Below are 23140 nucleotides of genomic sequence, written 5' to 3' on the forward strand. Positions count from 1 at the left end.
CCCCAGAGCAGTTTGGAAACAGGAAGCCTCTAAGTGCTGGCCATGGGAACAGCCCTCCTGCAGAGCCAGGACCACAGGGGGCCGGAATCACCCAGTAGAGTGAGAAGAGGTATCTAAACACACCTGGATTCACCATCCGTTTCAAACTCCCTGTATTTTATGAGGTGAGCTTTAGGGGTGGGGGTTGTAATAAAAGCTGGGCTGAAGTGTGCTATTTGCCTCAAGCCCATCAGAACATTGCCAGGGGCTGTGAGTGTCCTGAAAGTTCCGTGAGTGATCTCTTTAACAATAAACAAATAAATGACCTTCAGGCTTAATTCCATTCTTAGTGAATGTTAACTGGCAGGATGAAATGGGCATCCAGAAAGTTCTATGAAGCCCGGCAACGATTCTTTCCCCTTGTTTCAGTAACCAGAGACCAGCCCAGACTTCTGTAGCATCTCTGACACTCGAGAAAAAGCAATCCCCGTCAAGTTGGTTCTTGGAGAAAAAAAATTTACGAACACCAAAGCTGTGGAATAGAAAGATTTCAAATGAAACACTCCCTTTCCTCCTCCTCGTCTTCCTTCTCCCCCTCTTCCTCCTTCAAGATTTCACTACTTTCTTTGCATGGGTTGGGGGAAGGGAGGGGGTACCACGACCATGGGCTCACCAGAGCCCAAGGAGAATCTTTGATTCAGACAGAATGATCATTGTGCTTTGCAGGAATGGGGAGCTGGGTTTGGGGTGTAACCCCCAGGTGACAAAGTAGGGCACTGCTTCTTGCTGATCTGAGCAACTTTAGGCAAGTCACTCAACATCACATGAATCTTTCATCTGTAAAATGGCAGTGAGGAGACCCACCCCACAGGATCCCTGTATCCAGTGAGATAAGGAGTGAGACGTGCCGGATAAACACGTGCTCTGAGGTATAAATTGCTTATGTTTTCCCAAACCTGTGTCCACATCCAGAGCATTTCCTTAACCCACAGGTCCTCAAGGGGCCTACAGGAGTGACTTTGCCCCCAGGGGACCTTTGGCAATATCTGGAGACAGTTTTGGTTATCACAGCTGGAGGGGAAGGGAGGCGGGTGCTACTGGCATCTAGCAGGTTACAGGCCAGTGATGCTGCTAGATATCCTGCGATGCACAGGACAGCTGCTGCTCCCCCGCCCCCAGCATAGAAGTATCTGTCCCCAAATGTCAGGAAAGCTGAGGTTGAGCAACAGGGGGTACTTGCCTTACTCATAGCCGGACATTGAAAGGTTCTTGGTGTACGTGTGCTTTACAGATGATTATAATTAAGCTGAACTTTCTCCAAATCAGCCTCCTTCTTTTCTAGGAAGTACACACTCTGTGCACATCCCTGGCCCCTTGGGAGGAAAGAAGCCCCAAGGTCCAGATGATGTGTTTTCCTGTGGGGTCCAGCCCCCCTGCAGAGGGCAGGACGAGGTATTCCTTGGCTTCTTTCCTCCAGGGTCTGCCCAGGGGGCTCCTGTCACCTCCAGGGCCCCCACTCGGGCCCCCTCTGCTTGGAGCACTTGTCATGGACCTGAGCCAACTGCTCTGGAAAGCTCCTGAGGGGAGGGGAGACTCCATCCAGTGGGGAGGAGTGAGGGCCAGCTGTTGGTCTGGAGCACAGCACAGGGGACTTCAGTCTGGCATTTTATGGGGAGTCCCCCAGTCCGGCAGCCTGAAGCACTGGATATTATCCATTGGCAAGTTCAGATGGGAATTGGATTGTTTTTGGTGAAATGGTTCAGTGACTGGTATCAGGGGTTGTGAAATCCTGTTTTCAGCTCCTCACAGGCCAATCTAAACTGGAACATTAAAAACTCTGCTTAGCATACGTAACAGAACTTGCTGAGGACACTTATGAAACTGGGCTGGAGCACGTGGTCGCTGTGGCAGGGCGCAGAACGAAACCTCAGTTATCAGGAACCCCACCCTCCTCACCCCCGCACTCCCCCTGCCAGATTCCTCCTTTGTGGCACCAATTGACAAGAAGGGGCCGATGCTGGAAATGTCACTTTTTAAACTCTAACAATCAAAGAAAGCTTTGAAAGGGTCTGGGGAATCATATATTCAGTGTATCGCTCAATTTCTTTCTGTTTGTAATGGTTTATTTTAATATAACATCAAACTTCAGAAAGTCGCAGTGATGGGACAGGAATTAAAGTACACATCTTCCACCTAGAGTCACCAATTGCTCAGACCCACTTAAAAAAAATTTCCATCCTGAAGAGTGAGAACTTTGGGCAACTTAAGATTCAATACAATAAAGACAAAATTATGTTTTGTTGCACTCAGCTTACTGAGGGGGGAGTGTGGACTCACATACCTTTTCCAGACTTCATCAGTGGTGAGGCTCGGTGACAGTGAAATAGCAGCTGGGAGGCCACCTTCTCGCTCTGTGTTCATTTGCTGGGTGACCTTGAGGTGCTTAATCTATCAGTCTGTTTCCTCAACCACTGAAGGAAGGGATTGGTTAAGATGCTCTCAAGGGCCTCAGGTCCCAGCTGTCTGTAGTTCTCCAGAAGCAGTTTTCAGGTGGACACTTAGCCAGAGCTTAGCTGACCAGGACACTTTGTTTCCTGAATGTTAGGCCTCTGTGGCTTCTCACCTGCAACCTTGCGACTCGGCGCATGACCCTTTTGCGGTCCTTCTGCCTGAAACAAAGGATGCTTTGGTTTTGGCTGTGTTGACCAAAGGGACATGATCCTGGGTGAACCCCCAAATCCAACAGTCCTCTCGGCAGGTGTGTTTTCAGGGCTTTCATATTTGCTACTCTGTCAGACAGTTGTCCTGGGCTGCCCTTGGCATGGAAGAAAGAAAGGCACATTCTGATCCTCGCGTATGAAGGAGAGACAAGAGGGGGCAATCTCAGGGAGGACGCTGGCGCTCAAAGCCCAGGTGGAACCAGTGGAAATACTACTACTCAGTGAACAAGTTGAAAAAGAAAGCTGGTCTCTGGAAAAAGCTAGAAAGTTTAGTAGTGTGTGTGTGTGTGTGTGTGTGTTAAGTAAAATTGGTTTCAACTGAAATATAATAGCGTTCACAAAGTTACTTTCTGTTCGCTTCTTGGCTCAGGTCACCAGCACAGTGCCAGGGATTTGCTAGGTGTTCGGTGACTCTTTGATGATGGATAAGAAGTCAGGTTCCCTGTTAGGGATGCCACATGGGACAGCAGAAGAAGCCCTGTTCACCCCACCCTCTCACCCTCCATTTCTCAGCACCAGTCTGGGCTTGAATACTGGCCCTGCTGCTGTACAAGGTATATGACCTCGGGCAAGCCCCTTAAGTTCTCTGGGCTCAGTGAAGGCAGGATACGCTGGGGTTGAGCCATTCTCGTATTCTCACATCGTAGCCGTGCGCCTGGCACACAGTGCGTGCTGTGAATAGATCTCGGGGTGTTTCTGGAGCGTACGTGCTCTGCTCCCAACCTTCTCCCACACCCCCAGGTCCAAGTCCACTGGTATTTCACGTCGGCCCCCAGATCACCAGACGGAGGGATGTGAGTGGCATGTGGCCCTGGCTCCGCCTCTCCGGCTGGAGGCCCTGGCGGGCGCCACCTCACCATCAGCTCCGGACTCTGGCGTGTCCACGTCCTTGGCTGTGGCTCCCACCACCATTTTGGGACACTTTACGGGTCCCACTTGGAGCCAATGGGAGGAAACCTAATTTCCTGCCACAGGAAATGGTTCGGCTGGTGAAGAATAGATTTAAGGAATGAAAGCTCTGTCACAGGAGCTTGAGAGGGTTGCTGGAGAAAGGCTTTTGGGGGTCTCTCATCAGGAAGCCACTGGGTGTGGGACGAGACCCCAGCCTGGAGGCGGATGCCTGGGACTGCACGCTCAGCCCCGGCAGCTGAAGGCATCTGAAGAGGAAGGGCTGCGTCAGGGAGAGGGGTAGGTCATAAATAGACCCTTTCCTGCAATGGAGCATGTTTATGGTCGCATCAGCGTAGAATTAAGACTTATTTATTGGATTTACTTAAAATGGGCGCGGTGCCCTGTAAGGCTGGGGAGGGTGTGTACCGGACACATCAGCTAAATTAAATCCAGCAGCTGAAACTCCCAATTCCCTAGTAATCCTTTAGTAAGCATTGCTGCGTATTTTGAGTGGGACAGAGGGAGAAAAGGAATACTACCAGGGCTGGCTCTGGGCAGCCCAGACTTGGAACCAAAAGGAGTAGTCGCCAACACATAGGAGGGCGTGAATGAGATGCCCTCCTTATCATGAGTTTGGGAACGGTGGGGCCCAGAAGCAGGGGCGTGGACCAGATGACTTGTGGAGGATACTGCCTAGCCAGGCTGGTGGTCATGTGCTCCAAAGCTGGAGAGCGTGCCTGTCTCCCCACCATCAGGCCCAGCCTGGCAGCCAGGAGAGCTGCCTGGGAGCTGCAGCCCGGGCGCAGACTGCTGTGAGATCCTAGGAGGCTAGCCCTGTCTCTCGGATGGACCGAGTGTTTTGCCTTGTGACCTGATTGCATCACGGTGGGGCTGCTCTGAGAGGAGAAGCACAGAAGCCTTGTGAAAACTAGAAGCACGAGGCCGCCCGAGGCCTCACTGTGGCCCCGCCCCGGGGGCTGCGGACCCAGATGGCCAAGGCAGGGGAAGGGTCTGGTGTTCTGGAGCTCCTCCTGCGTACCTTCCTTTCCCAGGTGCCGTCATAGTGATGGGAGTAGTAATAGTTGCACAACAAAAATGACAATGGGTTCGTGCCATTTACTCTGTGCTAACTATATGCCGAAGGCTTTCCCTAGAGTGTCATTTAGTCGTCCCAGCCATCCAGGGAAGGGATTTATTTCAGATGATAGATGACTAAGACCAAGATACTAAGCGATCTGATCAAGTTTACACTGTTATTGATCAGAAAGGCAGTATTTGAATCCAGGTTTATTCAGGTCCAAAGCCCCAAAACCCTTGCTTTTTTTTTTTGTAATTCTGGTATAGCTGACATGCAACAAACTGCACATATCTAAAGTGTACAGCTTGATAAATTTTGACACACGTATACACCTGTGAAAGCACCGCTGCAATCAAGGTAGCAACGTGGCCTTCACTTCTTGATAAGCCCCCTCTGCCGTCCCCCCCTCCCCCCCCACCCCATCTCTAGGCAACCTCCCACCTGCCTGCGGTCATGCAGATGTAAGTTTGTGTTGCCCCTTTACTGTACATTGCTCTGTATAATGTTACACAAACAGAATCAGGCCTGGCTTCTTTCACTCGGAGTGATTATTTTTTGATCCATCCACGTTGTTTGTATCAACAGTTAATCCTTTTTTGTTGCTGAGTCGTAGTCTTTGTCTGGCTGTTTCCCGGTCTGTTTATTCGTTCACTTGTTGAGAAGCATTGGGTCATCTCCAGTTTGGGGCCATTATAAATACAGCTGGGACGAACATTCACGCACACATCTTTGGACAGATGCCTTCACTGCTCTTGGGTAAGCGCTCAGGAGCAGATGTCGATCATATGGTGGGTTTATGTTTTGAACTTGTAAGAAACTTCCAAACTGTTCTCCAAAGTAGTTGTGCCATTTCACATTCCCACCAGCAACACGTGCAGTTTTAGTTAGTCCACATCCTTGCCGGCACGTGGCACAGTCTTTTAAGTAGTAGCCACTCTAGGAGTGATGGAGGGGCAGCTTGTCGTCCTTTTAGTTCGCCCTTCTCTGATGACTAGTGGTGTCGAGCATCTTTTCATGTTCTGGTTTTGCCATCTCTATAGCCTTTTGTGTGGTGTTTGTTCACATCGTTTACCTGTTTTGTTTTTTGATAGGTGGGTGGTTTGTTTTCTTAATAGTGAGTTGTCAGAGTTCTTTTTTTAAAAAATAAATTTATTGATTTATTTATTTTTAGGTTGCGTTGGGTCTTGGTTGCTGCACGTGGGTTGCAGCGAGCGGGGGCTGCTCTTGGCTGAGGCACAGGCTTCTCCTTGCGGTGGCTTCTCTTGTCGAGGAACACAGGCTCTACGTGTGTGGGCTTCAGTAGTTGCGGCACCTGGGCTCAGTAGTTGTGACACATAGGCTTAGTTGCTCCATGACATACGGGATCTTACCGGACCAGGGATCAAACCTGTGTCCCTTGCACTGGCAGGCAGATTTTTAACCACTGTGCCACCAGGGAAGTCCCCAGAGTTCTTTATATATTCTGAAGATAGGTCTTTTACCACATATACGCTTTTTGCAAATATTTTCTTCCAATTTGTGGCTTGTCTTTTTTATTCTCTTAACAGGGGCGTTCAAAGATTGGAAGCTTAAGTTTTGATGAAGTCCAGTTTATCAACTTTAAAAAAATGGAATATATTTCTGATATGGTATCTTTGCCCATCCCAAGTTCACAAAGATTCTCTCTTGTGTTTTCTTCTGGAAGTCATATAATTTTAGGCTTTTTATTATGACCGACTTCAGTTAATTTTTTTATATAGGGTACGAGGTATAGATTGGATTTCATTTTCCTTGCATATGGCCATCCAGTTATTCTGGCACCATTTGTTGAAAAGACCATTCTTTCTCTACTAAATTGTCCTTGGACCTTTGTCGAAAATCAGCTGTCCACATATATGCGACTATTTCTAAACTCTCCATGAGGTTCCATTGATCTGTACTTTCCTTAATTAAAAAAAAATTTAAATTATACTATCAAAATGATTCATGCACGTAGTTTAAAAACTCAGGAAGTCCTTGAAAAACTCAAGAAGTCTCTCTTGAATTTTTAATTTATATTCTTTTTATTTCCAGGAGTGTTTTTCAATAGTCTATAAATGTTCCTGTTTTAGGATACAATAGCTCGTCTCCCTGAGAGTGGTTTTTCTTTTATCTATTTGGAAGTTTTCTTCTGCTCCCTGCATTGTCTCAGACTTCTTTTTTTCTCCCCCACTTATTTCCATGTCTGTGCCTCCTGTTAGAGGCTTTCTTTCACTGGCTGGGGATTCCGGCTGTGCGTTCACTCTTGAGAGGGTGGCAGTAAAAAGGATTGCCTGCTCCGTGTATGCGATGGGAGAGGCCTGTTAGCAGGTGGGCTTCCCCGTAGGGCAAGCTGGCAGGAACAGGGCTGTTTTGTTGGGGGATCCCCACATGTCAGTATTGCAGGTCTTTTCTCGTGGACTGAGCTGTTTAATTCCTCCACAGGCAGGGGTGGGGGCACAGGCCTGGCTGCCACTATCCTGGGTGCCTGGTGAGCAGGGGAGCGTTCATGAAATCCTGCTTCTAGCGCTTGTCTGAGCATCGCCCCCAGCTGAGGCCCTGTCCAGAGCCCCGCTCTCCAGTTCGTTTTCCCCAGAGAGCAAACCTGTCTCTGGCAGGACTGGGGAGGTCCTGTTTTTGGGGAGGCTTGAGGGGGAAGGAGCTGGGATCTGCCTGCCTCTTCTGTAGACAGTCAACCCATCCTCCTGTTCTCAGCGGAGTCTTGACAAGTGTGTGGTGCCTCCAAGTCCCAAGTCTTTCCCGGGCTCTGAGGCCCAAATGGAATCACTTTTGTTAGCTTCCTCTGATGGCACTTGGTCTCAGCTCACTCCACTCTGCTAAGTCTGTTCCCATTCAGCCATCTGCTTTCCACTTCTGTCTGCTCTCCTCTCCTGCTCATTGTCTCGGGCAGGATGGAGATAAATGCATCCATTCAGTGTGTTGTATTTGACGGAAGGACTTTCTTAGCCTCTCCCATCCCTTCCTCCCACCCTTTCTCCTTCCTCTTCCTCTTCCCCCTCCCTCCTCCCCCTCCCTTCTCCCTTCCCTCCATCCCTCACTCCCTCCTCCCCCTCGTCCTCTCCCCCTCCCCCCTCCTTCCCTCCACCTCCCTGCTCCTCCCGTCCATCTCCCTCGCACTCTCCATCACTGGAGGATATGAGAGGAGGGGGGCCTTCTCTCACCCCTCCTCCTTCCCTCCACCGTCCCTCCACCTTCTCTCCCAGCCTTCATCTCTTGTCCCCCTCCATCCTCACCACCACCCCCTCCTCTTTACCACCCCGCCCCCGCACCCTCCTTCCGCTGTGCCTGAAACTCTCTCTGCCAGAATTCTTCAGGTAGACAGCCAGGCTCTTCAGGCCCTGAGAGGAGACAGCCCACGTAGCACAGAAAGGCTTGGATGAGGACTCAGGACACTGAAGGCTCTGCACACAGATGTGATGAGCCTCCTGCCCTCCTTCACCACCTCCTTGACTCTGCTCCCCACCCTCAGCTCCCGAAGTCCATGAGGGCCACATCACGCCCAGACCTCGGCCTCCGTCACGTAGCATGTCTGAGCCTCGTGTGTCCCGAGGTGTCCCACTTCTGCCCGTTCCATGCTGTTTTCCCCCTTGCAGGGCCCCGAGCAAGTGTGGGGCCCTGGGTCACTCTGGGTCTCTGGCTCGGCCGTCCCGGTCCTGGGGGTTAGGATGTTAGGGCAGCGTGTAAGTGTCCCTGCACATCAGGAGTGCCCAGAGCATCCTGTCCCTGCCACCTTCCCTGCCTGAGGCCCAGGTCCAGTGCAGCGCTGACGGGAACTTGGCCTTTCGCTCCCTGTCTCAGGCCGTCTGCCCCATGGAAACGGGGACCCTTCTTTTGTGTCGTCCACCACCACCCCTCCTCCTGCCCTATATTACTATTTTCTTTTTTACATCTGTGCCTCTATTTCTGTTTTGTAAGTAGGTTCATTTGTACCATTGTTTTTTAGATTCCACATGTAAGTGACGTCATATGGTATATGTCTCTCTCTGTCTGACTTACTTTGCTTAGCAGGGTGATCTCTGGGTCCATCCATGCTGCTGCAGGTGGCGTTATTTCATTCCTTTTTATGGCTGAGTAATATTCCATTGTATACATGCGCCACATCTTCTTTATCCATTCCTCCGTTGATGGACATTTAGGTTGCTTCCATGTCCTGGCTTTTGTGCATCGTGCTGCATGTTTTTTTGTTTTGTTTTCAAGCAAGAGGGCTAAGTCTTCCGTCAACCAGGTAGGGGTAGGGGGCTCCCTCCACAGCCCACTCCTTCCTCGCTGCTGGTCTGAGCCTCTCTCCAAGGCCTCCCCTTGCAGAGCACCCCCCCACCCCCCCACTCCGTGTCCACCTGGCTCTTTGTTGGGGCTTTTGTCCAACACTGAAGAGGGAATGTGGCCACTTCTCTATCTATGGGCACATGGTGGCTTTGCAAGAGAATGGGAACAGCTGAGCCCCTCTCTGTCCGCATTCATCACCTCCCACTCTCCCTTTCTCTCCTCCTCAGCCCGACAGCTCACCCTGTTTATCCAGGGCCGGGTTTGGCGAGTGGCCATGGTGATGTGGAAGAATAATGCTCATTGGTTGGTGCTTCACAAAGCACTTCTGTGTGGATACTGAGCTGCGTGAGGTCAGGGGCAGGTGGAGAATGTTCCCATTTTACAGATGAGGTAACTGAGGGTCCCGGAGACCTCAGGACTTGCCCAGGGTCTCACAGCCGGAAGTGTAGAACCTCATTTTGACCCCAGGTCTCATGACTCCACATCTGGCCGTCTGCCTTGTGTATCTCAGGGGCGAGTCCCAGGCTGTCTTCTCTCGTTCTGCCTGCTAATTACTGTTTTTGGGCTGTCGGGGTTCCTTGGTCTGGGGCCCCACAGGAGGGAGGTAATTACATCCTTTGGGCTGCCCTTAGTCAGCAGCTCCCGTCAGTCCCAAGCCCAGCTCTGACCTCTGTCTGTCCTTTGCCCTGTCCAGGCCAGTGGCTCGGAGAGTTTGGTTGGGTTCCTGTTTCTCTCTCTTTGATTGGTGCTTCTGGTTGCATCTGACAAGGCCCTCCCTCGCAGAGTGTCCATAAATTCCATTTATTCAGGAAAATGGATGCCCTCAGTTGTACGGGGGCAGGAGGGGCAGCTTCAAATGCCTCTCCACCAGCCCTGCCCAGCTATTAGAAAGTCCTGCCCCCCTGACCAGTGGGGTCCTAGGCTGGGCCATCTTGTAGCAAAAGCAGTAGTGCCTCTGGGTGCCTCTTTATTTACAAGGACCCACCTCATCCACTCGGATTCTCCACCGCCACTAGCCCCTGTCTGCTTGTCGTTGTAGCCAGAATTATCACAGGGCCTGTCTCACGCGCATGTGTGCGTGCACACACGCACACACTCAGCCCACTTACACATCTCAGGGGCTTCCTATGGCTTTTAGAGAAAAGGCAGCACCTCTCATCATGGTGTCTGAGACCCTGCAGAGGCACCCCTGCCTGCCACCCCAGCCTCCCTCCTCTCCGGTCACTCTGGCCTGCATTCTGGTCTCCTTCCTCACCACGTTTTCCACCTTCCCAGGGCCTTTGCACGTGCTTTGTTCTCTACTTAGAATGCCCTCCTCCCACACTTCTTAAACTGCTTAGTTCTTGCTTACCCTTTAGATTTTCCGGTCAACCACCACCTCCTCAGAGATGCCCTGTCCTGCCCTTCAGTGAAGCAGGGTCCCCAGGGCCATATGCTGTTGTGGTCCCTGTACTTAGTATGTCACTGTAGCTGTCCTGAGTATGTGATTAATGTCGGGCTTCCCTTGGAAGCTCCGTGGAAGCAGGACCACTCCGTGGTCTCTTTTACTCTCTTTCCTTCACCATCGTATCCCTAGTGCCACAGAGTAGGAGCTCATGAAATACGTGTTAGATAAAGCGTTCTGTGTGCATGGACTCTCCTCACCCGTCTAATACCTGTCATCCCCTGAAATCTCTCATCTCCTCCTTCTGACGCCCCCTGCCTCCCACCTTACTCTTGGCTGACCGCACTCCTGCCACTTGAGCTCCCCAGTTGTCATGGCCTGTGGCACTGCTCCAACTTTCTTGTCCTGCAGATCACCCGGGGATTTTAGAGGAAGATTCTGATGTAGTAGGTTGGGGTAGGCTCTGACATCCTGCCCTTTTGACAGGCTTCTGTGGACCTGTGCTGCTGGTCCACCAGGGACCACACTTTGGCCTGCGGGGGGGCGCTGGGCGCCAGATCAGCTGCTCAGAGGCCAAGTCACCACAGAAGATGTGGTTTGCGCAGGGACAGGACACGGCCGTGGGTGGTGGGTTCGGCCCAGCCGAGACTGTGGCAGAACCAAGCCTGGTGTGCAGTCGCAGGCCCGGCCCCTGCTCTGCTCACGCACGACCGCTGAGGCCTCAGCTCTGAACTGGGAGAGCCGTGGGTGTGGACACCGGGGCAGCCTGCAAGCAGCTCTCACACTGAAAGGGGCTCCTGAGAGGGCTGCAGTGTAGGCTCTGCCCAGTTAAAAGTCCTTTTCATTGTCCTCTCTGCCTGCCTGCCTTGTCACAAACACCAATTGAAAAAAAAAAAAAAAAAAAAGAGGGTTTTTTCCTTGTTTTCCAACGTGTGAGGAAGGAACTGGGCGAGTGTGGAGAGCGATTAGAGACGCCCGTGTGCTGTTGCCCTCTCCGCAGCACCACTGTGGTCCTCACATCGGCTCCTGCAGAGCTCTCTCCTAGCTCAGCCTGTGCCCCTGCACACCTCCACCTGGCCCGACCTTTCCATTCATGATGGGGCGGGGAGGGGGCGCATCCCAGGGGCTGGCGGGTCCAAGGGCCACTCTGGCAGCCTGGGAGCCCTCGGCCTTGCTGGATGGGCCCCTGTGTCCTCCTCCTGGACCCCTCCCAGCACGCACAGAGCTCCTCCGGTCTCCCGGCCCTCTGCGTGAGACAGCCCCGCGGAGGGGAGCTTCCTGAGTCTCTGCCAGCGAGCGCTCGCGTGTGGAGCCCAGCCGGCCGGCTCCACCTCCCTGTCTGTCTCTGTCCCTCCCGGTCCCGGCAGGTCCCTGGATGGCCGGCTGCAGGTGTCCCACCGGAAGGGGCTCCCCCACGTCATCTACTGCCGCCTGTGGCGGTGGCCTGACCTGCACAGCCACCACGAGCTGCGGGCCATGGAGCTGTGTGAGTTCGCCTTCAACATGAAGAAGGACGAGGTCTGCGTGAACCCCTACCACTATCAGCGGGTAGAGACCCCAGGTACGCAGCCTCTGTGGAGTCTGCAGCTACCTGCACGGCCCTGTCCCCACCTCTTTCCCTCCCCCCCTTGCTCGTTCCCCTCTCTCTGCCTCCCCCCTCCCCTCGTGCCCCTCTCCCCCCCCCCTTTTCCTGAGGGAGGGCCTGGGGTACATTTGGGGGTGTAGGGGCTTTGGTGCCCGCCCGGCACCCAGCCTGATGCGCGTCTGCTCTGTCTCCTCCGCACAGTTCTACCTCCTGTGTTGGTGCCGCGCCACACAGAGATCCCGGCCGAGTTCCCCCCACTGGACGACTACAGCCACTCCATCCCCGAAAACACTAACTTCCCCGCCGGGATCGAGCCCCAGAGCAATATTCCAGGTACACACACGCGAGTCGTGGGGCAGGGCCCAGGGAGCCCCCTCGCCCGGTCTCCGCGCGCACGCTGGCCCGAGGCCCCTGACTCAGAACCGCATCCCTGTGGGGAGAGGACCCGTGGCCTTGGCTCCCCGCGCGCTCATGATGCTTTTCTTGGCACGGGCGAGCGGCGGCGTGACCCTTCCGCCCGGCCTCGGTGCAGTCATTTATTTTGGAAGCGGAAATAGCAACGCTGTGTTTCTCTCACCGCCCTCGCGGCCGGGGCCGGAGTTCAGGCAGGCTCCCCGACCGTCTGGGGGCTGCAGAGGCAGTAGGCGAGCGGGGGCCGAGGGCCGGGCGGCGGGCGGAGACCTGGCCCTGTAAGGAACGCCGGGAGGCTTACACGCTGGGTGGGGGGTTTTATGTTTTTAGAAGCCCCTCATTTATATGCAAATAATGTGTGAATCACCAGCACCCCGGGCGTCCAGGAAAACTGCTTGGCCGTCCTCGGCCAGTCCTGGGGCAGCGGTGTGCCGCGTTCCTTTCAGAGCCCGGCTGGTTTGCACGAGCCTTTCACCCTGAGTGAGCTCAGCGTGCTGAGGCTGACTGCAGGCCTGTGCACGTGGGTCAGCGCTCTCAGGAGGACCTGCTTTACAGACCCAGCCTTTCAGATCCCGCACAGGTGGCGCTGGCCCCTGGGGGGTGGGCGCCTCCTCTGTTCGTTCAGCAGAGCCGAGAGCTGTGTTGGGCTCTGGGGGTCAATCAGAGAAACAGAGCGCAGTCTCTGTGCATCCCACGTGGGGAGCTAAGACACCCCCTCAAGGGACGGCACAGAGCTGAGTGAGGCTGAGGTGAGTCCACTGCCTCCCTGGCCGGGGAGGGGGTTTCAAGCTGACCTTGAGGGATGGGGAGACGTTGAGCCTGGCAGAGGCTGTAGGAATAGGCATTTCAGACTTGGGAGTCGGGGATGTGAACAAAGGTGGTGATCGTCCGGCTGGGGAGCAGGGAGGTTGAGGGGCATGGGGACAGCGGGAGCCAGGGCTCCGCGGCCCAGCGTTCCTCAGCTCCCACACCGGCACAGTGGTGTGAATGCAGAGGGCGTCTCAAGAGCCAAACCAGAGAGGCCATTTAATGAACCACCTTCATTCCAATTCCCAGAAACCCCGCCCCCGGGCTACCTGAGTGAAGATGGAGAGACCAGTGACCACCAGATGAACCACAGCATGGATGCAGGTCAGAGTCTCGAGGGGCGGTGCTCCTAATCCTGAGTGCCCGCCCTTCCCCACCCCTCCCCCCGTCCCTCCATCCCGTATTTACAGAGCAATCACTGTGGGCTCCGGTCTGGGAAAGAGGAGGAGGCTGAGCGGCTCACAGTCCACAGGCGAGACCAATAAGACAGTGCCGTCGCAGGTGCCCTGAGTGAAGATGCCACGTGGCATCAGGGTGCAAAGCAGGGCCACGTAACCCAGCCTGGGGACGGGGTGTTGGGGGCAGAGCAGTACCTTGCAGTGTGGGTTGTTCTTGCATTGAGTGTTGCTGGTGTGTAGGGTTTGGCCAGGCCATCAGGGCAGGCGGAGGGTGTGCCAGGCAGAGTGAGAGGAGTGGGCAGGAGAGCTGGTGAGTTCTTGAATGGCTGGAATGTACTCCTCCAGGGGCAGGAGGGCCCATCAGTCAAGGCTTCAGGTGTGGCTGGGGCTGACGGGGAGCCCCTGCAGGCTTTAAGCAGAGGAGATGCTGCTGGCAGTAGGATGGAGGGTGGGCTCCATCACCTGAAATAGCTCAGGAGAGCAGGAACAGAGGCAAGGTCTTTGCCAGTGGCAGTCGAGGCCCCAAAGCATCTATTTTTATGTGATGACCAAATGCCATCTATGTGTTCCTGCCGTGAGGGACCCAGCCCAGTCATCTCCAGCCACATCTCCAGATGTTCCCGCCTCATTTGTTATGGGACCAAATTGGCTCCAGACCAGCAGCTTCTTGAATTGAACCCCAGCTGCCACATCACATGTGCGCTGCATTGCATGTTGGTTGGATGAGGAGGAGGGAGCCAAGCAGATGTTCCCTTCCGATGACGGCGGGCATGCCTCAAATACACAGAGCCGCCCAACGCGGCGGGGCCACCTGCCCTGCACACAGCCCAGAAGAGAGAGCAGTTCCCGAAAGAAGGATGCAGGAGACTGGCGTGCTTATTGTAAACGTGGTCGCTTGATACATAGCCTGGGCATCGTGGCCCTTGGGCTTTAGCGCCCCCGCACAGCCCTGATAAGTGGCCAGCCGTGTGAACCCAGCCGGAATGCATCGAAGACCTTCCTGTATTCGGTAACAAGTGACTGCTGTACGCTCACAGCTGTTAAATGCTGGCGTAGGAAGCAGGCCAGCTAAGCAGCCTCTCTGCAGATACTGTATTTCTTCTCCCTCTCCTTTCTCTCTTCCCTCCTCGTTGCTCTTCATGTTTGTGCAGTGATTGCAGGTAAACCTCCGAGATACTGTGGGTTCGCTTCCAGACAACCACAGTAAAGCAAGTCACACAAATTTTTTGTTTCCCGGTACATGTAAAAGTTATGTTTACGCTACAGTCTATTAAGTATGCAATAGCATTAAGTCTAAAAAGGCAGCATACACACCTTTCTTAAAAAAGACTTGATTGCTAAAAAATGCTAGCCATCATCTGAGCCTTCGGTGAGTCATAATCTTTTTTGCAGTAGTGACATCAAAGATCACAGATCACCATCACAAATATAATAATGATGAAAAAGTTAGAAGTATCGTGAGAATTATCAGATGGGACACAGAGACGCAAAGTGAGCGAATGCTGTTGGAAAAATGGTGCGGATACGCTTGCTCGACGCAGCATTGCCACAGATCTTCAATCTGTAAAAGATGCAGCATCTGCAAAGCACAGTAAAGCGAAGTGCAGTAACACGAGGTCTGCCTTTACTGTTATAAAAGTGGACAGACCAGAGGAGAGGGCCTTCTATGGGATGAGCAGCCGCCTTTCCATCCTCTCAGGTCTTGTGTCTTCCCCTTCCTCGCCTTCCTTTCTGCTCCATCTTCTCTGTCTCTCCCTTCCGCCTCTCCTCCCGTAGGGTACCTGCAGGGCCCTGTTGTGAACATTAATGATGTATCGAATGTGGGCCTGGGCTTTGTGGACCCCAGCCAGCCCGTGGGTGGGGTCTCCTATTTGCTCTCTGCTTTTCACGCAGACCAATCCAGTTGCTTATGGACTTGGTTTCCCTGACAGCTGAGATGCGGTAGCACCTCATTTGGGGCCTGGGGATCACCTTGTGCGGCCCTGCTTCTCCCCTAACATGCACACATGTCGGTTCAGACCAGTGAGAAGGTCCCACTGCCTTCCTGGGTGTCCATGATTCGGACCAGCACAAAACTGGAGACCAACAGATAACTGAGCACCTGCGATGGGCCAGCCATGGTGTAGGCCTTTTTATATGCACGGTCTCACTTCATTTCCACACATCACACAATAGATGGTATTCACCCCATTTTATACCTGAGGGAAGAAAGTCAAGGCTCAAAAGAGGTTGAGCCACTGTGCCACAGTCCCATGGCTGACGTGTGATGCCACGTCCGGACCCCGTGGTGGATTCGGAAGCCCTGCTTTTTCTGTGACTCTCCCGCATCCCCCCGAAGATTGGGTGCCAGCTGTGAGAAAGAAACCCACGGTTCTTCCTGATCCCTAAGGAGGTAACAGCGGAGTTGAAGAGCAGGAGCAGACCCCCTTGAACGCTCAAGGCAGCGTAAGCTTAAGGCCCAGCCCTGAGGACTGTGGATTTCAGGGGGTGGAGCTGGCCGCACAGGGCTTTCAGTGAATAAACGAGTAACTCTCCGGAGCTGGAGCCCCGTGGGTGCAGGGACAAAAGAGGGGTCAGCTCAGGGTTGCTTTCTGGAAAAGCAGTCACTTGGTTTTCAGAAGACTGATGCCATGTGGGTTTTTTTCTTTTTTCTGTGGAAGAAAACAGAGTAATGATAATAGACTAGGAAGAACTGGATAGTTAGGACTTTTCCCCACATGGAGCATCATGTCTTGCATAAAGTGTCAGTCTGGTTGCTGAGTTGTGGGGTATCCGAGGCAGCTCAGTGAGTTTCCTGACACCTGGGGAAAGGGCTGCATTGGTGTTTGCAGCCGTGAGAGCAGGGCTGGTGAGGTCTGGGTGGCTGCAAGCCTCACCTTCACTGCCTGGGGCCTGGAGCAGCTGTGGAGAGGTCTTCCCTGCTCCTCTGTCCCTCTGAGGGCTCAGTTACCGGGGCAGGTCAGTTCAGGGTCTGTGCACCCATGCTGGGAACGCAGCAACCCTGTGCCACGGGCTTGGTTAGAAGCATCAGACCATCACGTTGTGGAAGAGACTCCGAGGTCATCCACTCATCCGTTGGTTCCGCAGATGAGGAAGCTGGGGCCTGGGGAAGGGAAAGCACAGGCAAGGATGTGGGGTTCGGCCTTCTCCCGGGCTGTGAAGGCTCAGCCCAGGGTTTTCTTCCTTGGGGCAAGCTTCCTTCCACCGTGATGCAAGCGTTCTATCATCTGGTTCCATAGGCCAGCAGTCCTTCCCGAAGTCTCACAGGTGTGTCTCCCTTCACAGGTTCTCCAAACCTATCCCCGAATCCGATGTCCCCAGCACACAATAACTTGGGTAAGTAGCTCCTCCTCTGTATGACTCGCAACCCCTTTAGCTGTAGTCCTGGCTGGTGGCCAGTGTGCGGAGGGGGCCCTGAAGGTGAGGCTCCCCCAGCCACTGACCCCCACCATCCGCCCAGCGCAGCCCATCAGGTTTCTGGTTACATCGTTTCTGGGGTCACCCACAGAACGGGAAACCCGAGAACAGTGGTGGCAGGAAAGGCAGCCGGGTGCCGGGTTTGTATCTCCCCTGGGAGGCAGTTAGACATGAGTGAATGAAAAAGCCCCGAACCTTGTGCTCAAGAGACATGAGGGTCTGTGGTTGGTGAGCATCTGTGTGTGGTTTGATGCAAAGCCACGGGCAGCGGTGCACACTGCAGCCCCCGGCTTTCGGGGACTTGTTTCAGATACACTTACGTGGATTTTATCTGAGCACCTCCTCTGACAAGGATGTAATTTTTCTTTAAAACAGTACCATAAAAGGAATTTGGGGGGGCAGAAAGCAAAGTTACCCACAGTCCCCCTACCCTAACACAAATGTTTTTGTTTTATGTTGGTCCCTCTGATGTTTGTGGGTTAGGCACATGTATTTGTGCTTTGCCGTGGAGATTATAGTTCATCTCCATGTTTTCCTTCGGTCTTCCCTTTGTTATTTTGTAAACACATTTCCATACTTAGATGCCTCGTTGATCATCTTGCGTTATCTCATGATGTTTTGGAGCAGCTGAGCCCTCATTTCCACAACCTTCCCTCAGATGTTTGATTTCTGGGTCATTTTTCTGAGATTCGCTTTTCTAATCCAGGAGCATCCTTTGGCTTCAGCAAGGGGCCTGCCGTAGGGCTCAAAACAGATGAAATTTTTGTTCAGTTTTTACTGAGGGCCATTTGTGTGTGTGTGTCAGTCTGGGGTCTTTAGAAAAATGTGAGTTTGATTTTCTTCCGGCCTATATTGCTGGGGCTGAATTTGTGGCTCAGGAAAAGAAGGAGTTAATATTCCAAGCCTGGCGATTCAGAGCGGATTGGCCTGGCTTTTGTTCCCAGTTGTTCCCAGTCCTTGACTGATAGCATCAGATGAAGAAAGTCATCATTTGGAACGTGGGGAGCTGCTTGAAAACCTTTTAATACAGGCTGACAAGTGGGCAGTATGAAGTGTGACTTTGGGGGATCTGTTTTAACATCTCTGTAAAATAATACCACTGCGAGTGTTGGGCTGTACAGCGGGAAGCTCACATTCCCGATGTGAAAGGACTGATGGAGTTATTAAACACAAACTCTGAGGGCTGGAAGCTATGTTAACCCTTGAGAACTTAAAGGCCATCCACAACTGTGAACTTGACTCTGGGCTTTCAGCTTTGGAGGTGGAGCCCTCTTGCCCCATCACAGCCATGACCGCCCTTTCAGTTGACAGACATCAGAGCTGGTACTTGACTTGGCAGTCCCACTGCCTGACTCGGAGGTTTGGACTGAAAGTTGTCCCAGGTGGGTTCTCACTGTGAATTCCCCTTGAGGTTGTGTGGACCAGGATGACAGCATGTTCTTGAACTTGGCCCCAAGGCAGAGTGCCCTGCTGGCACAGTTCTCCCTGCCTGCTGCCCTGTTCCTGAGCCTCTTGCCTAAGGGTCAGGAATTCTTAGGCCATTTCTTCTAAAGGAAGGAACAGCCTGCAAGCCTGGTGGGCAGAGAGGGGGTGCCGCTCTGCTGGGAAGATGTGAACGGGGGGACGAGTCAGCCGGCGAGTCACAGAAGGACTCACGGTGAGACATGGGTGCTGACAGGCCCAGCTTCCTCTCTGCTTAACAAGCCCTCGAACCCCCTCCTTTACCCATTCAATACTGTTGGCAGGGCCCCTGCAATCTCATAGCCTCTGGCATCAGAGCTGCAAGGGGATGAGAGGATGGTGATGAAGATGGTGAACATTTCTTGAGAACGTGCTGTTTACTGAGTCCTGTTCAGAGTGCTCCATGCATGTTAACTGAATCTTTGTAACAACTGTCCAAGGTGGTGGGGCTGTGATTTTTCATTTTATGGAATAGGAAACCAAGGAACGGACTGGTTAATGAACTTGTCCTATTCACACAGCTAGAAAATGGAGAAGCTGGCTTTGAACTCAGGCCTTGGGGATCCAGAGGTTGTGCCCCCATGTGCAGCAGGACCCTGCCTTGCTCGGTCACTTAGACCAGCTCTCCCCTTTCTCGCTCAGAAGAACTAGGCTCAGGGAGGCATCTGTTGACTTAGAGTTGGGAAAGGATGTCAGGTCGAGGGCCCTGGTGTCCTGTGTCGTCCCTGGCCGGGAGCCCTGCCTGCTTGCCTTTCTCTTCCCCACTCGTCCATTCCCCAGGCACTTCCTGCTCGGTCACTGCCTGCCAGTCCAAGTGGGGGAATTCAAAGAGAAGTCACAGGCCCTGAAATCAAGGTGCTTTTGGCCTTGTTGGGGTAAATAAGACAGGACTGTAACTTTTTATATAAAACAAGAGGGAGGTGCAGATGAAGTACCTTGAGGGTTCAAAGGAGCAAATGATGGCATTCTAGTGAGGACATCATCCAGGGTGGCCAGTGTCTCCTACGTATTAACTATTCAGTCAACATTCGCTGAGTTCCTAGCATGTACTGATGTGGGGGTTCCAGAGCCTGGGAGGACCTTTAGGTGTTCACAGTCTGGTGGAGTGGCTGGAGGTGTCTGTCCACCGGTGACACACTGTGCCCGGTGCCAAGGGAGCAAGCACACAGGAGAGAGGGACGGATGTGCCCAGGACGGTGCTGGGTACGGAGGGGAGACCTTGGAGCTGTGATGGCCTGTGTGCGCTGGGCCTTGAAGGACAGGAGGGACACAGTGAGGCAGAGAAGGAGGGCAGGACACTGCCAATGGGAGGAATGGCGTGAAAGGGCAGGGTGAGCTCCGAGGACAGCTGGCAGTATGGTTGGTTGGCTTGTTGGGAAGCATGGTGGAGAAGATGAGGCTGAGGGGGCTAGCGGGCTGAGAAAAGAGCCCCGAAGGCCACACTTACGTAGCCCTGTCTTGCCGACAGGATAAGGGAAGATGGTGGATTTTGAGTTGCGGGGTGGGGCGGTGGTTATCTGATGGCAGCTTCATAATGATTAATCTGGTCACTATGTGGAATCTAAAATCTAGGGGAAATTACTGGAGGCTACCTTCCCCACCTCCAAAAAAAAAAAAAAAAAGAAAGGCAAAAAACCAGAAGTCACTTAGGAAGCTGCAGCAGGAGGCTGAGATGAACACTTCAGAGAAATGGCAGCAGGAGAGGTGAGGGCCTCTGAGAGCATCATGGGCCTGAATGAGTGGCATCTAGTGACCAGCTTTAATGGGGAGGGTGGTGAGGTTTCAGTTTAAGTGAGGCAGGACCCCGGGAGATGGGATGAGGTTTGGGGAGAGGATGGCACAGGTGCCTGTGCTTACCTATGTCCAGGAAGCAGCGGGACAGTTAGGAGAGAAGCCTGGGCTGGAAGCGCAGCGTTGGAAGCCATTAGCACGTGTGAGAGTCTTGCCCAGAGTGGGCTCAGAGACATGATTTTGTCATCAAATGAGTTTGGAAAGCCTGTGCTGTGCCCCCTCCTCGGGTCCCCAGGGCACTTGCAGCAAAACGCCTCTGAGAGTCCTGCAGAAAGGAGGCCTGTCTGGTCCAGCGTTTCTCCCGTGGATCCTACCACTGTTGGAATGCTTTTCTCTTACGATCCCATTGATCCTCCTGTAGATCTCTCTTTGAAAACACTGATGAAGGCTTGGCTGAAGTCCTGGAAGTGGATGGGTTCGGTGAAGAGGGAGACCCAGCTCAAGAAGGAATGAGGACCAAAGATGGCGTCACGGGGCCCCCTTGGGAAGACACTGAGAGTCAGGTGGAAGACGGGCCGCAACAGCCAGAGGGGAGGGGGGCGCTGAAGGACAGGTGGGCAGGTTCTACAGAGATGCAAAGTGCGAAGTAAGAAGAGAACTCCTCTGGAGTTCAGAGGCATCCTTTGGCGAGCAGGTGTGGGGAGGGGTGGGGCTGAAGTGGTGAGCAGTGGGCTGCAAGACAGAAGATGGGGAGGGGAAGATGGGGAGGGGGGCGGCAGGCAGCAGCTGCCTCTGCATTTCTCCTTCGTGGCCGGCACGTCCCAAATGGTAGGGACAGGCACGCAGAGAGTTCTCTCCTGAGAAAGATGGGACATCTCAGGATGCCTGCTGTTTCTTGTAAAGAAGTTATTATACAAAAAGAAAGCAAGCATAGGACATCTGACTCCTTCATTTCCTGCCCCCTCCAGGCAAAAGAGTGAGCCTCCTGCCACAGTAAAGCCACTTAGGGTGCCTCGTGGAGGAACCCCTAAGTGACTGAGAGGCAGCTCAGCTTCTGGCCAGGGGCAGGCTCTGGGGAGGTCCCAGGGCTTTGTTTTGCAGGGAAGGGAGGTGAGCAGGTGATGTTCCTGTTATTACTCGTGGTGCTGGATGAGTCACCTGGAATTTCCTAAGGATTTAGGTCGAGGATTGGAGCAAATGGAGGGGGAGAAGGAGGGAGGGGCAGAGAGAGGAGGAAGATAGCGAGCTGGATCCTGCCAGCCAGTAACCTCTCTGCTTTAAAAAGTGAGACATCTCGGGAGGAGCCTTGACTGGGGGAAGCAAGGTACCAGGGAGTGTCCTGGGACAGCGGCTGAGCTGGAGTTTAAGGAGGTGATGGCTTCCCGGGGGGCCCTGGGCTGAGGCAGCCTTCCTCTCCTGCCAGGAGAAGGGGTTCCTGGTGGCAGGGTAGCAGGAAGTCCCCTGGCCCCCGAGAGAGGGCAAGGGTCCACGTGACAGGCCCGACCCGATCCCAGCTGTCTCGGGCTGCTGCACAAGGCCTTTTCCGTGGCCTCGTCGGGCTCTAATCTTCTGTAAGCTTGAGAGACTACAGGGAGGTGTCTTCATGGCAGGAAGTCGGCTGCTGGCTGGACCGTCACGCTCCTGAGGGTCCATCCGGCTCTTAGACTTTTCCACTGTTCCTGGTCTCAGTAAACGGCTCCTAGGTTGAAAGAGCATGGGGTCCTTTCTGTGTAAAACTGGGTTTGCTGCTTAATCCTTTAGCGAGACAAGTTGGAATTGGTGCCCGGCTGCTGGGACACAGCTGGCCTGGGCCCGCAGGGACCTAACCTTTGGGTACACAGGTGGCTCAGACACAGGGGTAGAGAATGTTTGCACAAGCACCTGAGCTGGGTCTTGAAGGCTGCATCCCGTCAGATGAGGGGGACAAGCTGTCCAGGCAGGGTAGGCACCTGGGGGTTGGGACATGGAGTCTCCTGGCCTGAGGCAGAGCCGCCTCCCACAGGTGAGCACGGCCCAGACAGAGGCAGGCGTGTGTGTCCTGACCTTCAGCTCTGCAGCGTCAGTGCGCCAGGCCCTTGCCCCGCTTTCAAAGTATAGTAGAAAGTTAATTGCCCCCGCCGGCCTCCCCCCCTTTTCCTTTACCGGATTTGGATCTCTTGCACGTGTTTTTAATAGGCATCCCTTAATCCAAGTGTTGCCTTCTGGGTTTTATTCTGTTTTCTTTTCCTTAAACAAAACAGAAAGTCAATGCCAGCTTGGAATCGGGCTCACAACTGAAGCCAGCCAATGCGTTAGGCTGGCAGGGGGCCAGTTGAGAATTAAGTGCCCCATGCCCCTCGAGGAGCCTGGCCGACACCGCACCGGTGGGGGCAGGGGGCCGAGAATGGCTGGAGCGGGAGGCTCCTGCGTCTGCAACACCTCTGCTGCAGGAAGAGAGATTAGCACAGACTCAGCAGTCTGGCCTGGAGCAGAGCCCTTTGAAGGGAAGGCCTTGGGCACGCGCCATCAGCTGCCACTCCAGGTGTGCTGAGTCCTTGGCCTGGAGAAGCGAGACCGCTTTCCATTGGGGCAGGTCACCTTACCCTGTAGAGTTGTCCTCCCAGAGGAGCCTGTGAGTGGCATATGCTCAGGGGGTTTTTTCCAGAAGCAACCTTACTTAAAATTTTCTGCCTTTGTTGGGAAACGTGTGAAACCAGGGCAGGTTGGCTGGCTGGACTGATTGATGTGGGGTTGGAGTAGCCACCTGAAGATTTCACTTAAGATTTGGTGCCCAGGACAAACTTTGTTTCCCCTGCAGAACTAGAAAGAATCGTCTGTACACCCACCAGAGCCATGTAGCACATTATGTTCCCTTTTTGCCTTGTCTGCTAGGAAGCTCAGAGCCAAGCTGAGTGCTCTTTCAGTAGCTATAACTTCATGGTTAGCCTGTTTATAGCCTTCTCTTTTCCAGGGTCCTGACTTTGCCTTGTTCTGAACCATGGTGTGGATAAATCC

At 53.6% G+C, this 23140-nt stretch overlaps 1 protein-coding gene across 1 annotated transcript in view; it reads left to right on the forward strand.

Moving 5' to 3' along the window:
* Positions 1 to 23140, forward strand: part of SMAD3 (SMAD family member 3) — a 119429-nt gene that overhangs the window by 80904 nt on the left and 15385 nt on the right. The window contains exons 2-5 of the mRNA XM_057722980.1: positions 11704 to 11897; positions 12123 to 12254; positions 13389 to 13463; positions 16823 to 16873. Of these exons, the coding sequence (XP_057578963.1) occupies positions 11704 to 11897; positions 12123 to 12254; positions 13389 to 13463; positions 16823 to 16873 (452 nt within the window). The remainder of the gene's footprint in view (positions 1 to 11703; positions 11898 to 12122; positions 12255 to 13388; positions 13464 to 16822; positions 16874 to 23140) is intronic.

Source organism: Hippopotamus amphibius, chromosome 2 (assembly GCF_030028045.1).
Source record: "Hippopotamus amphibius kiboko isolate mHipAmp2 chromosome 2, mHipAmp2.hap2, whole genome shotgun sequence".
Lineage (NCBI taxonomy): Eukaryota > Metazoa > Chordata > Mammalia > Artiodactyla > Hippopotamidae > Hippopotamus > Hippopotamus amphibius.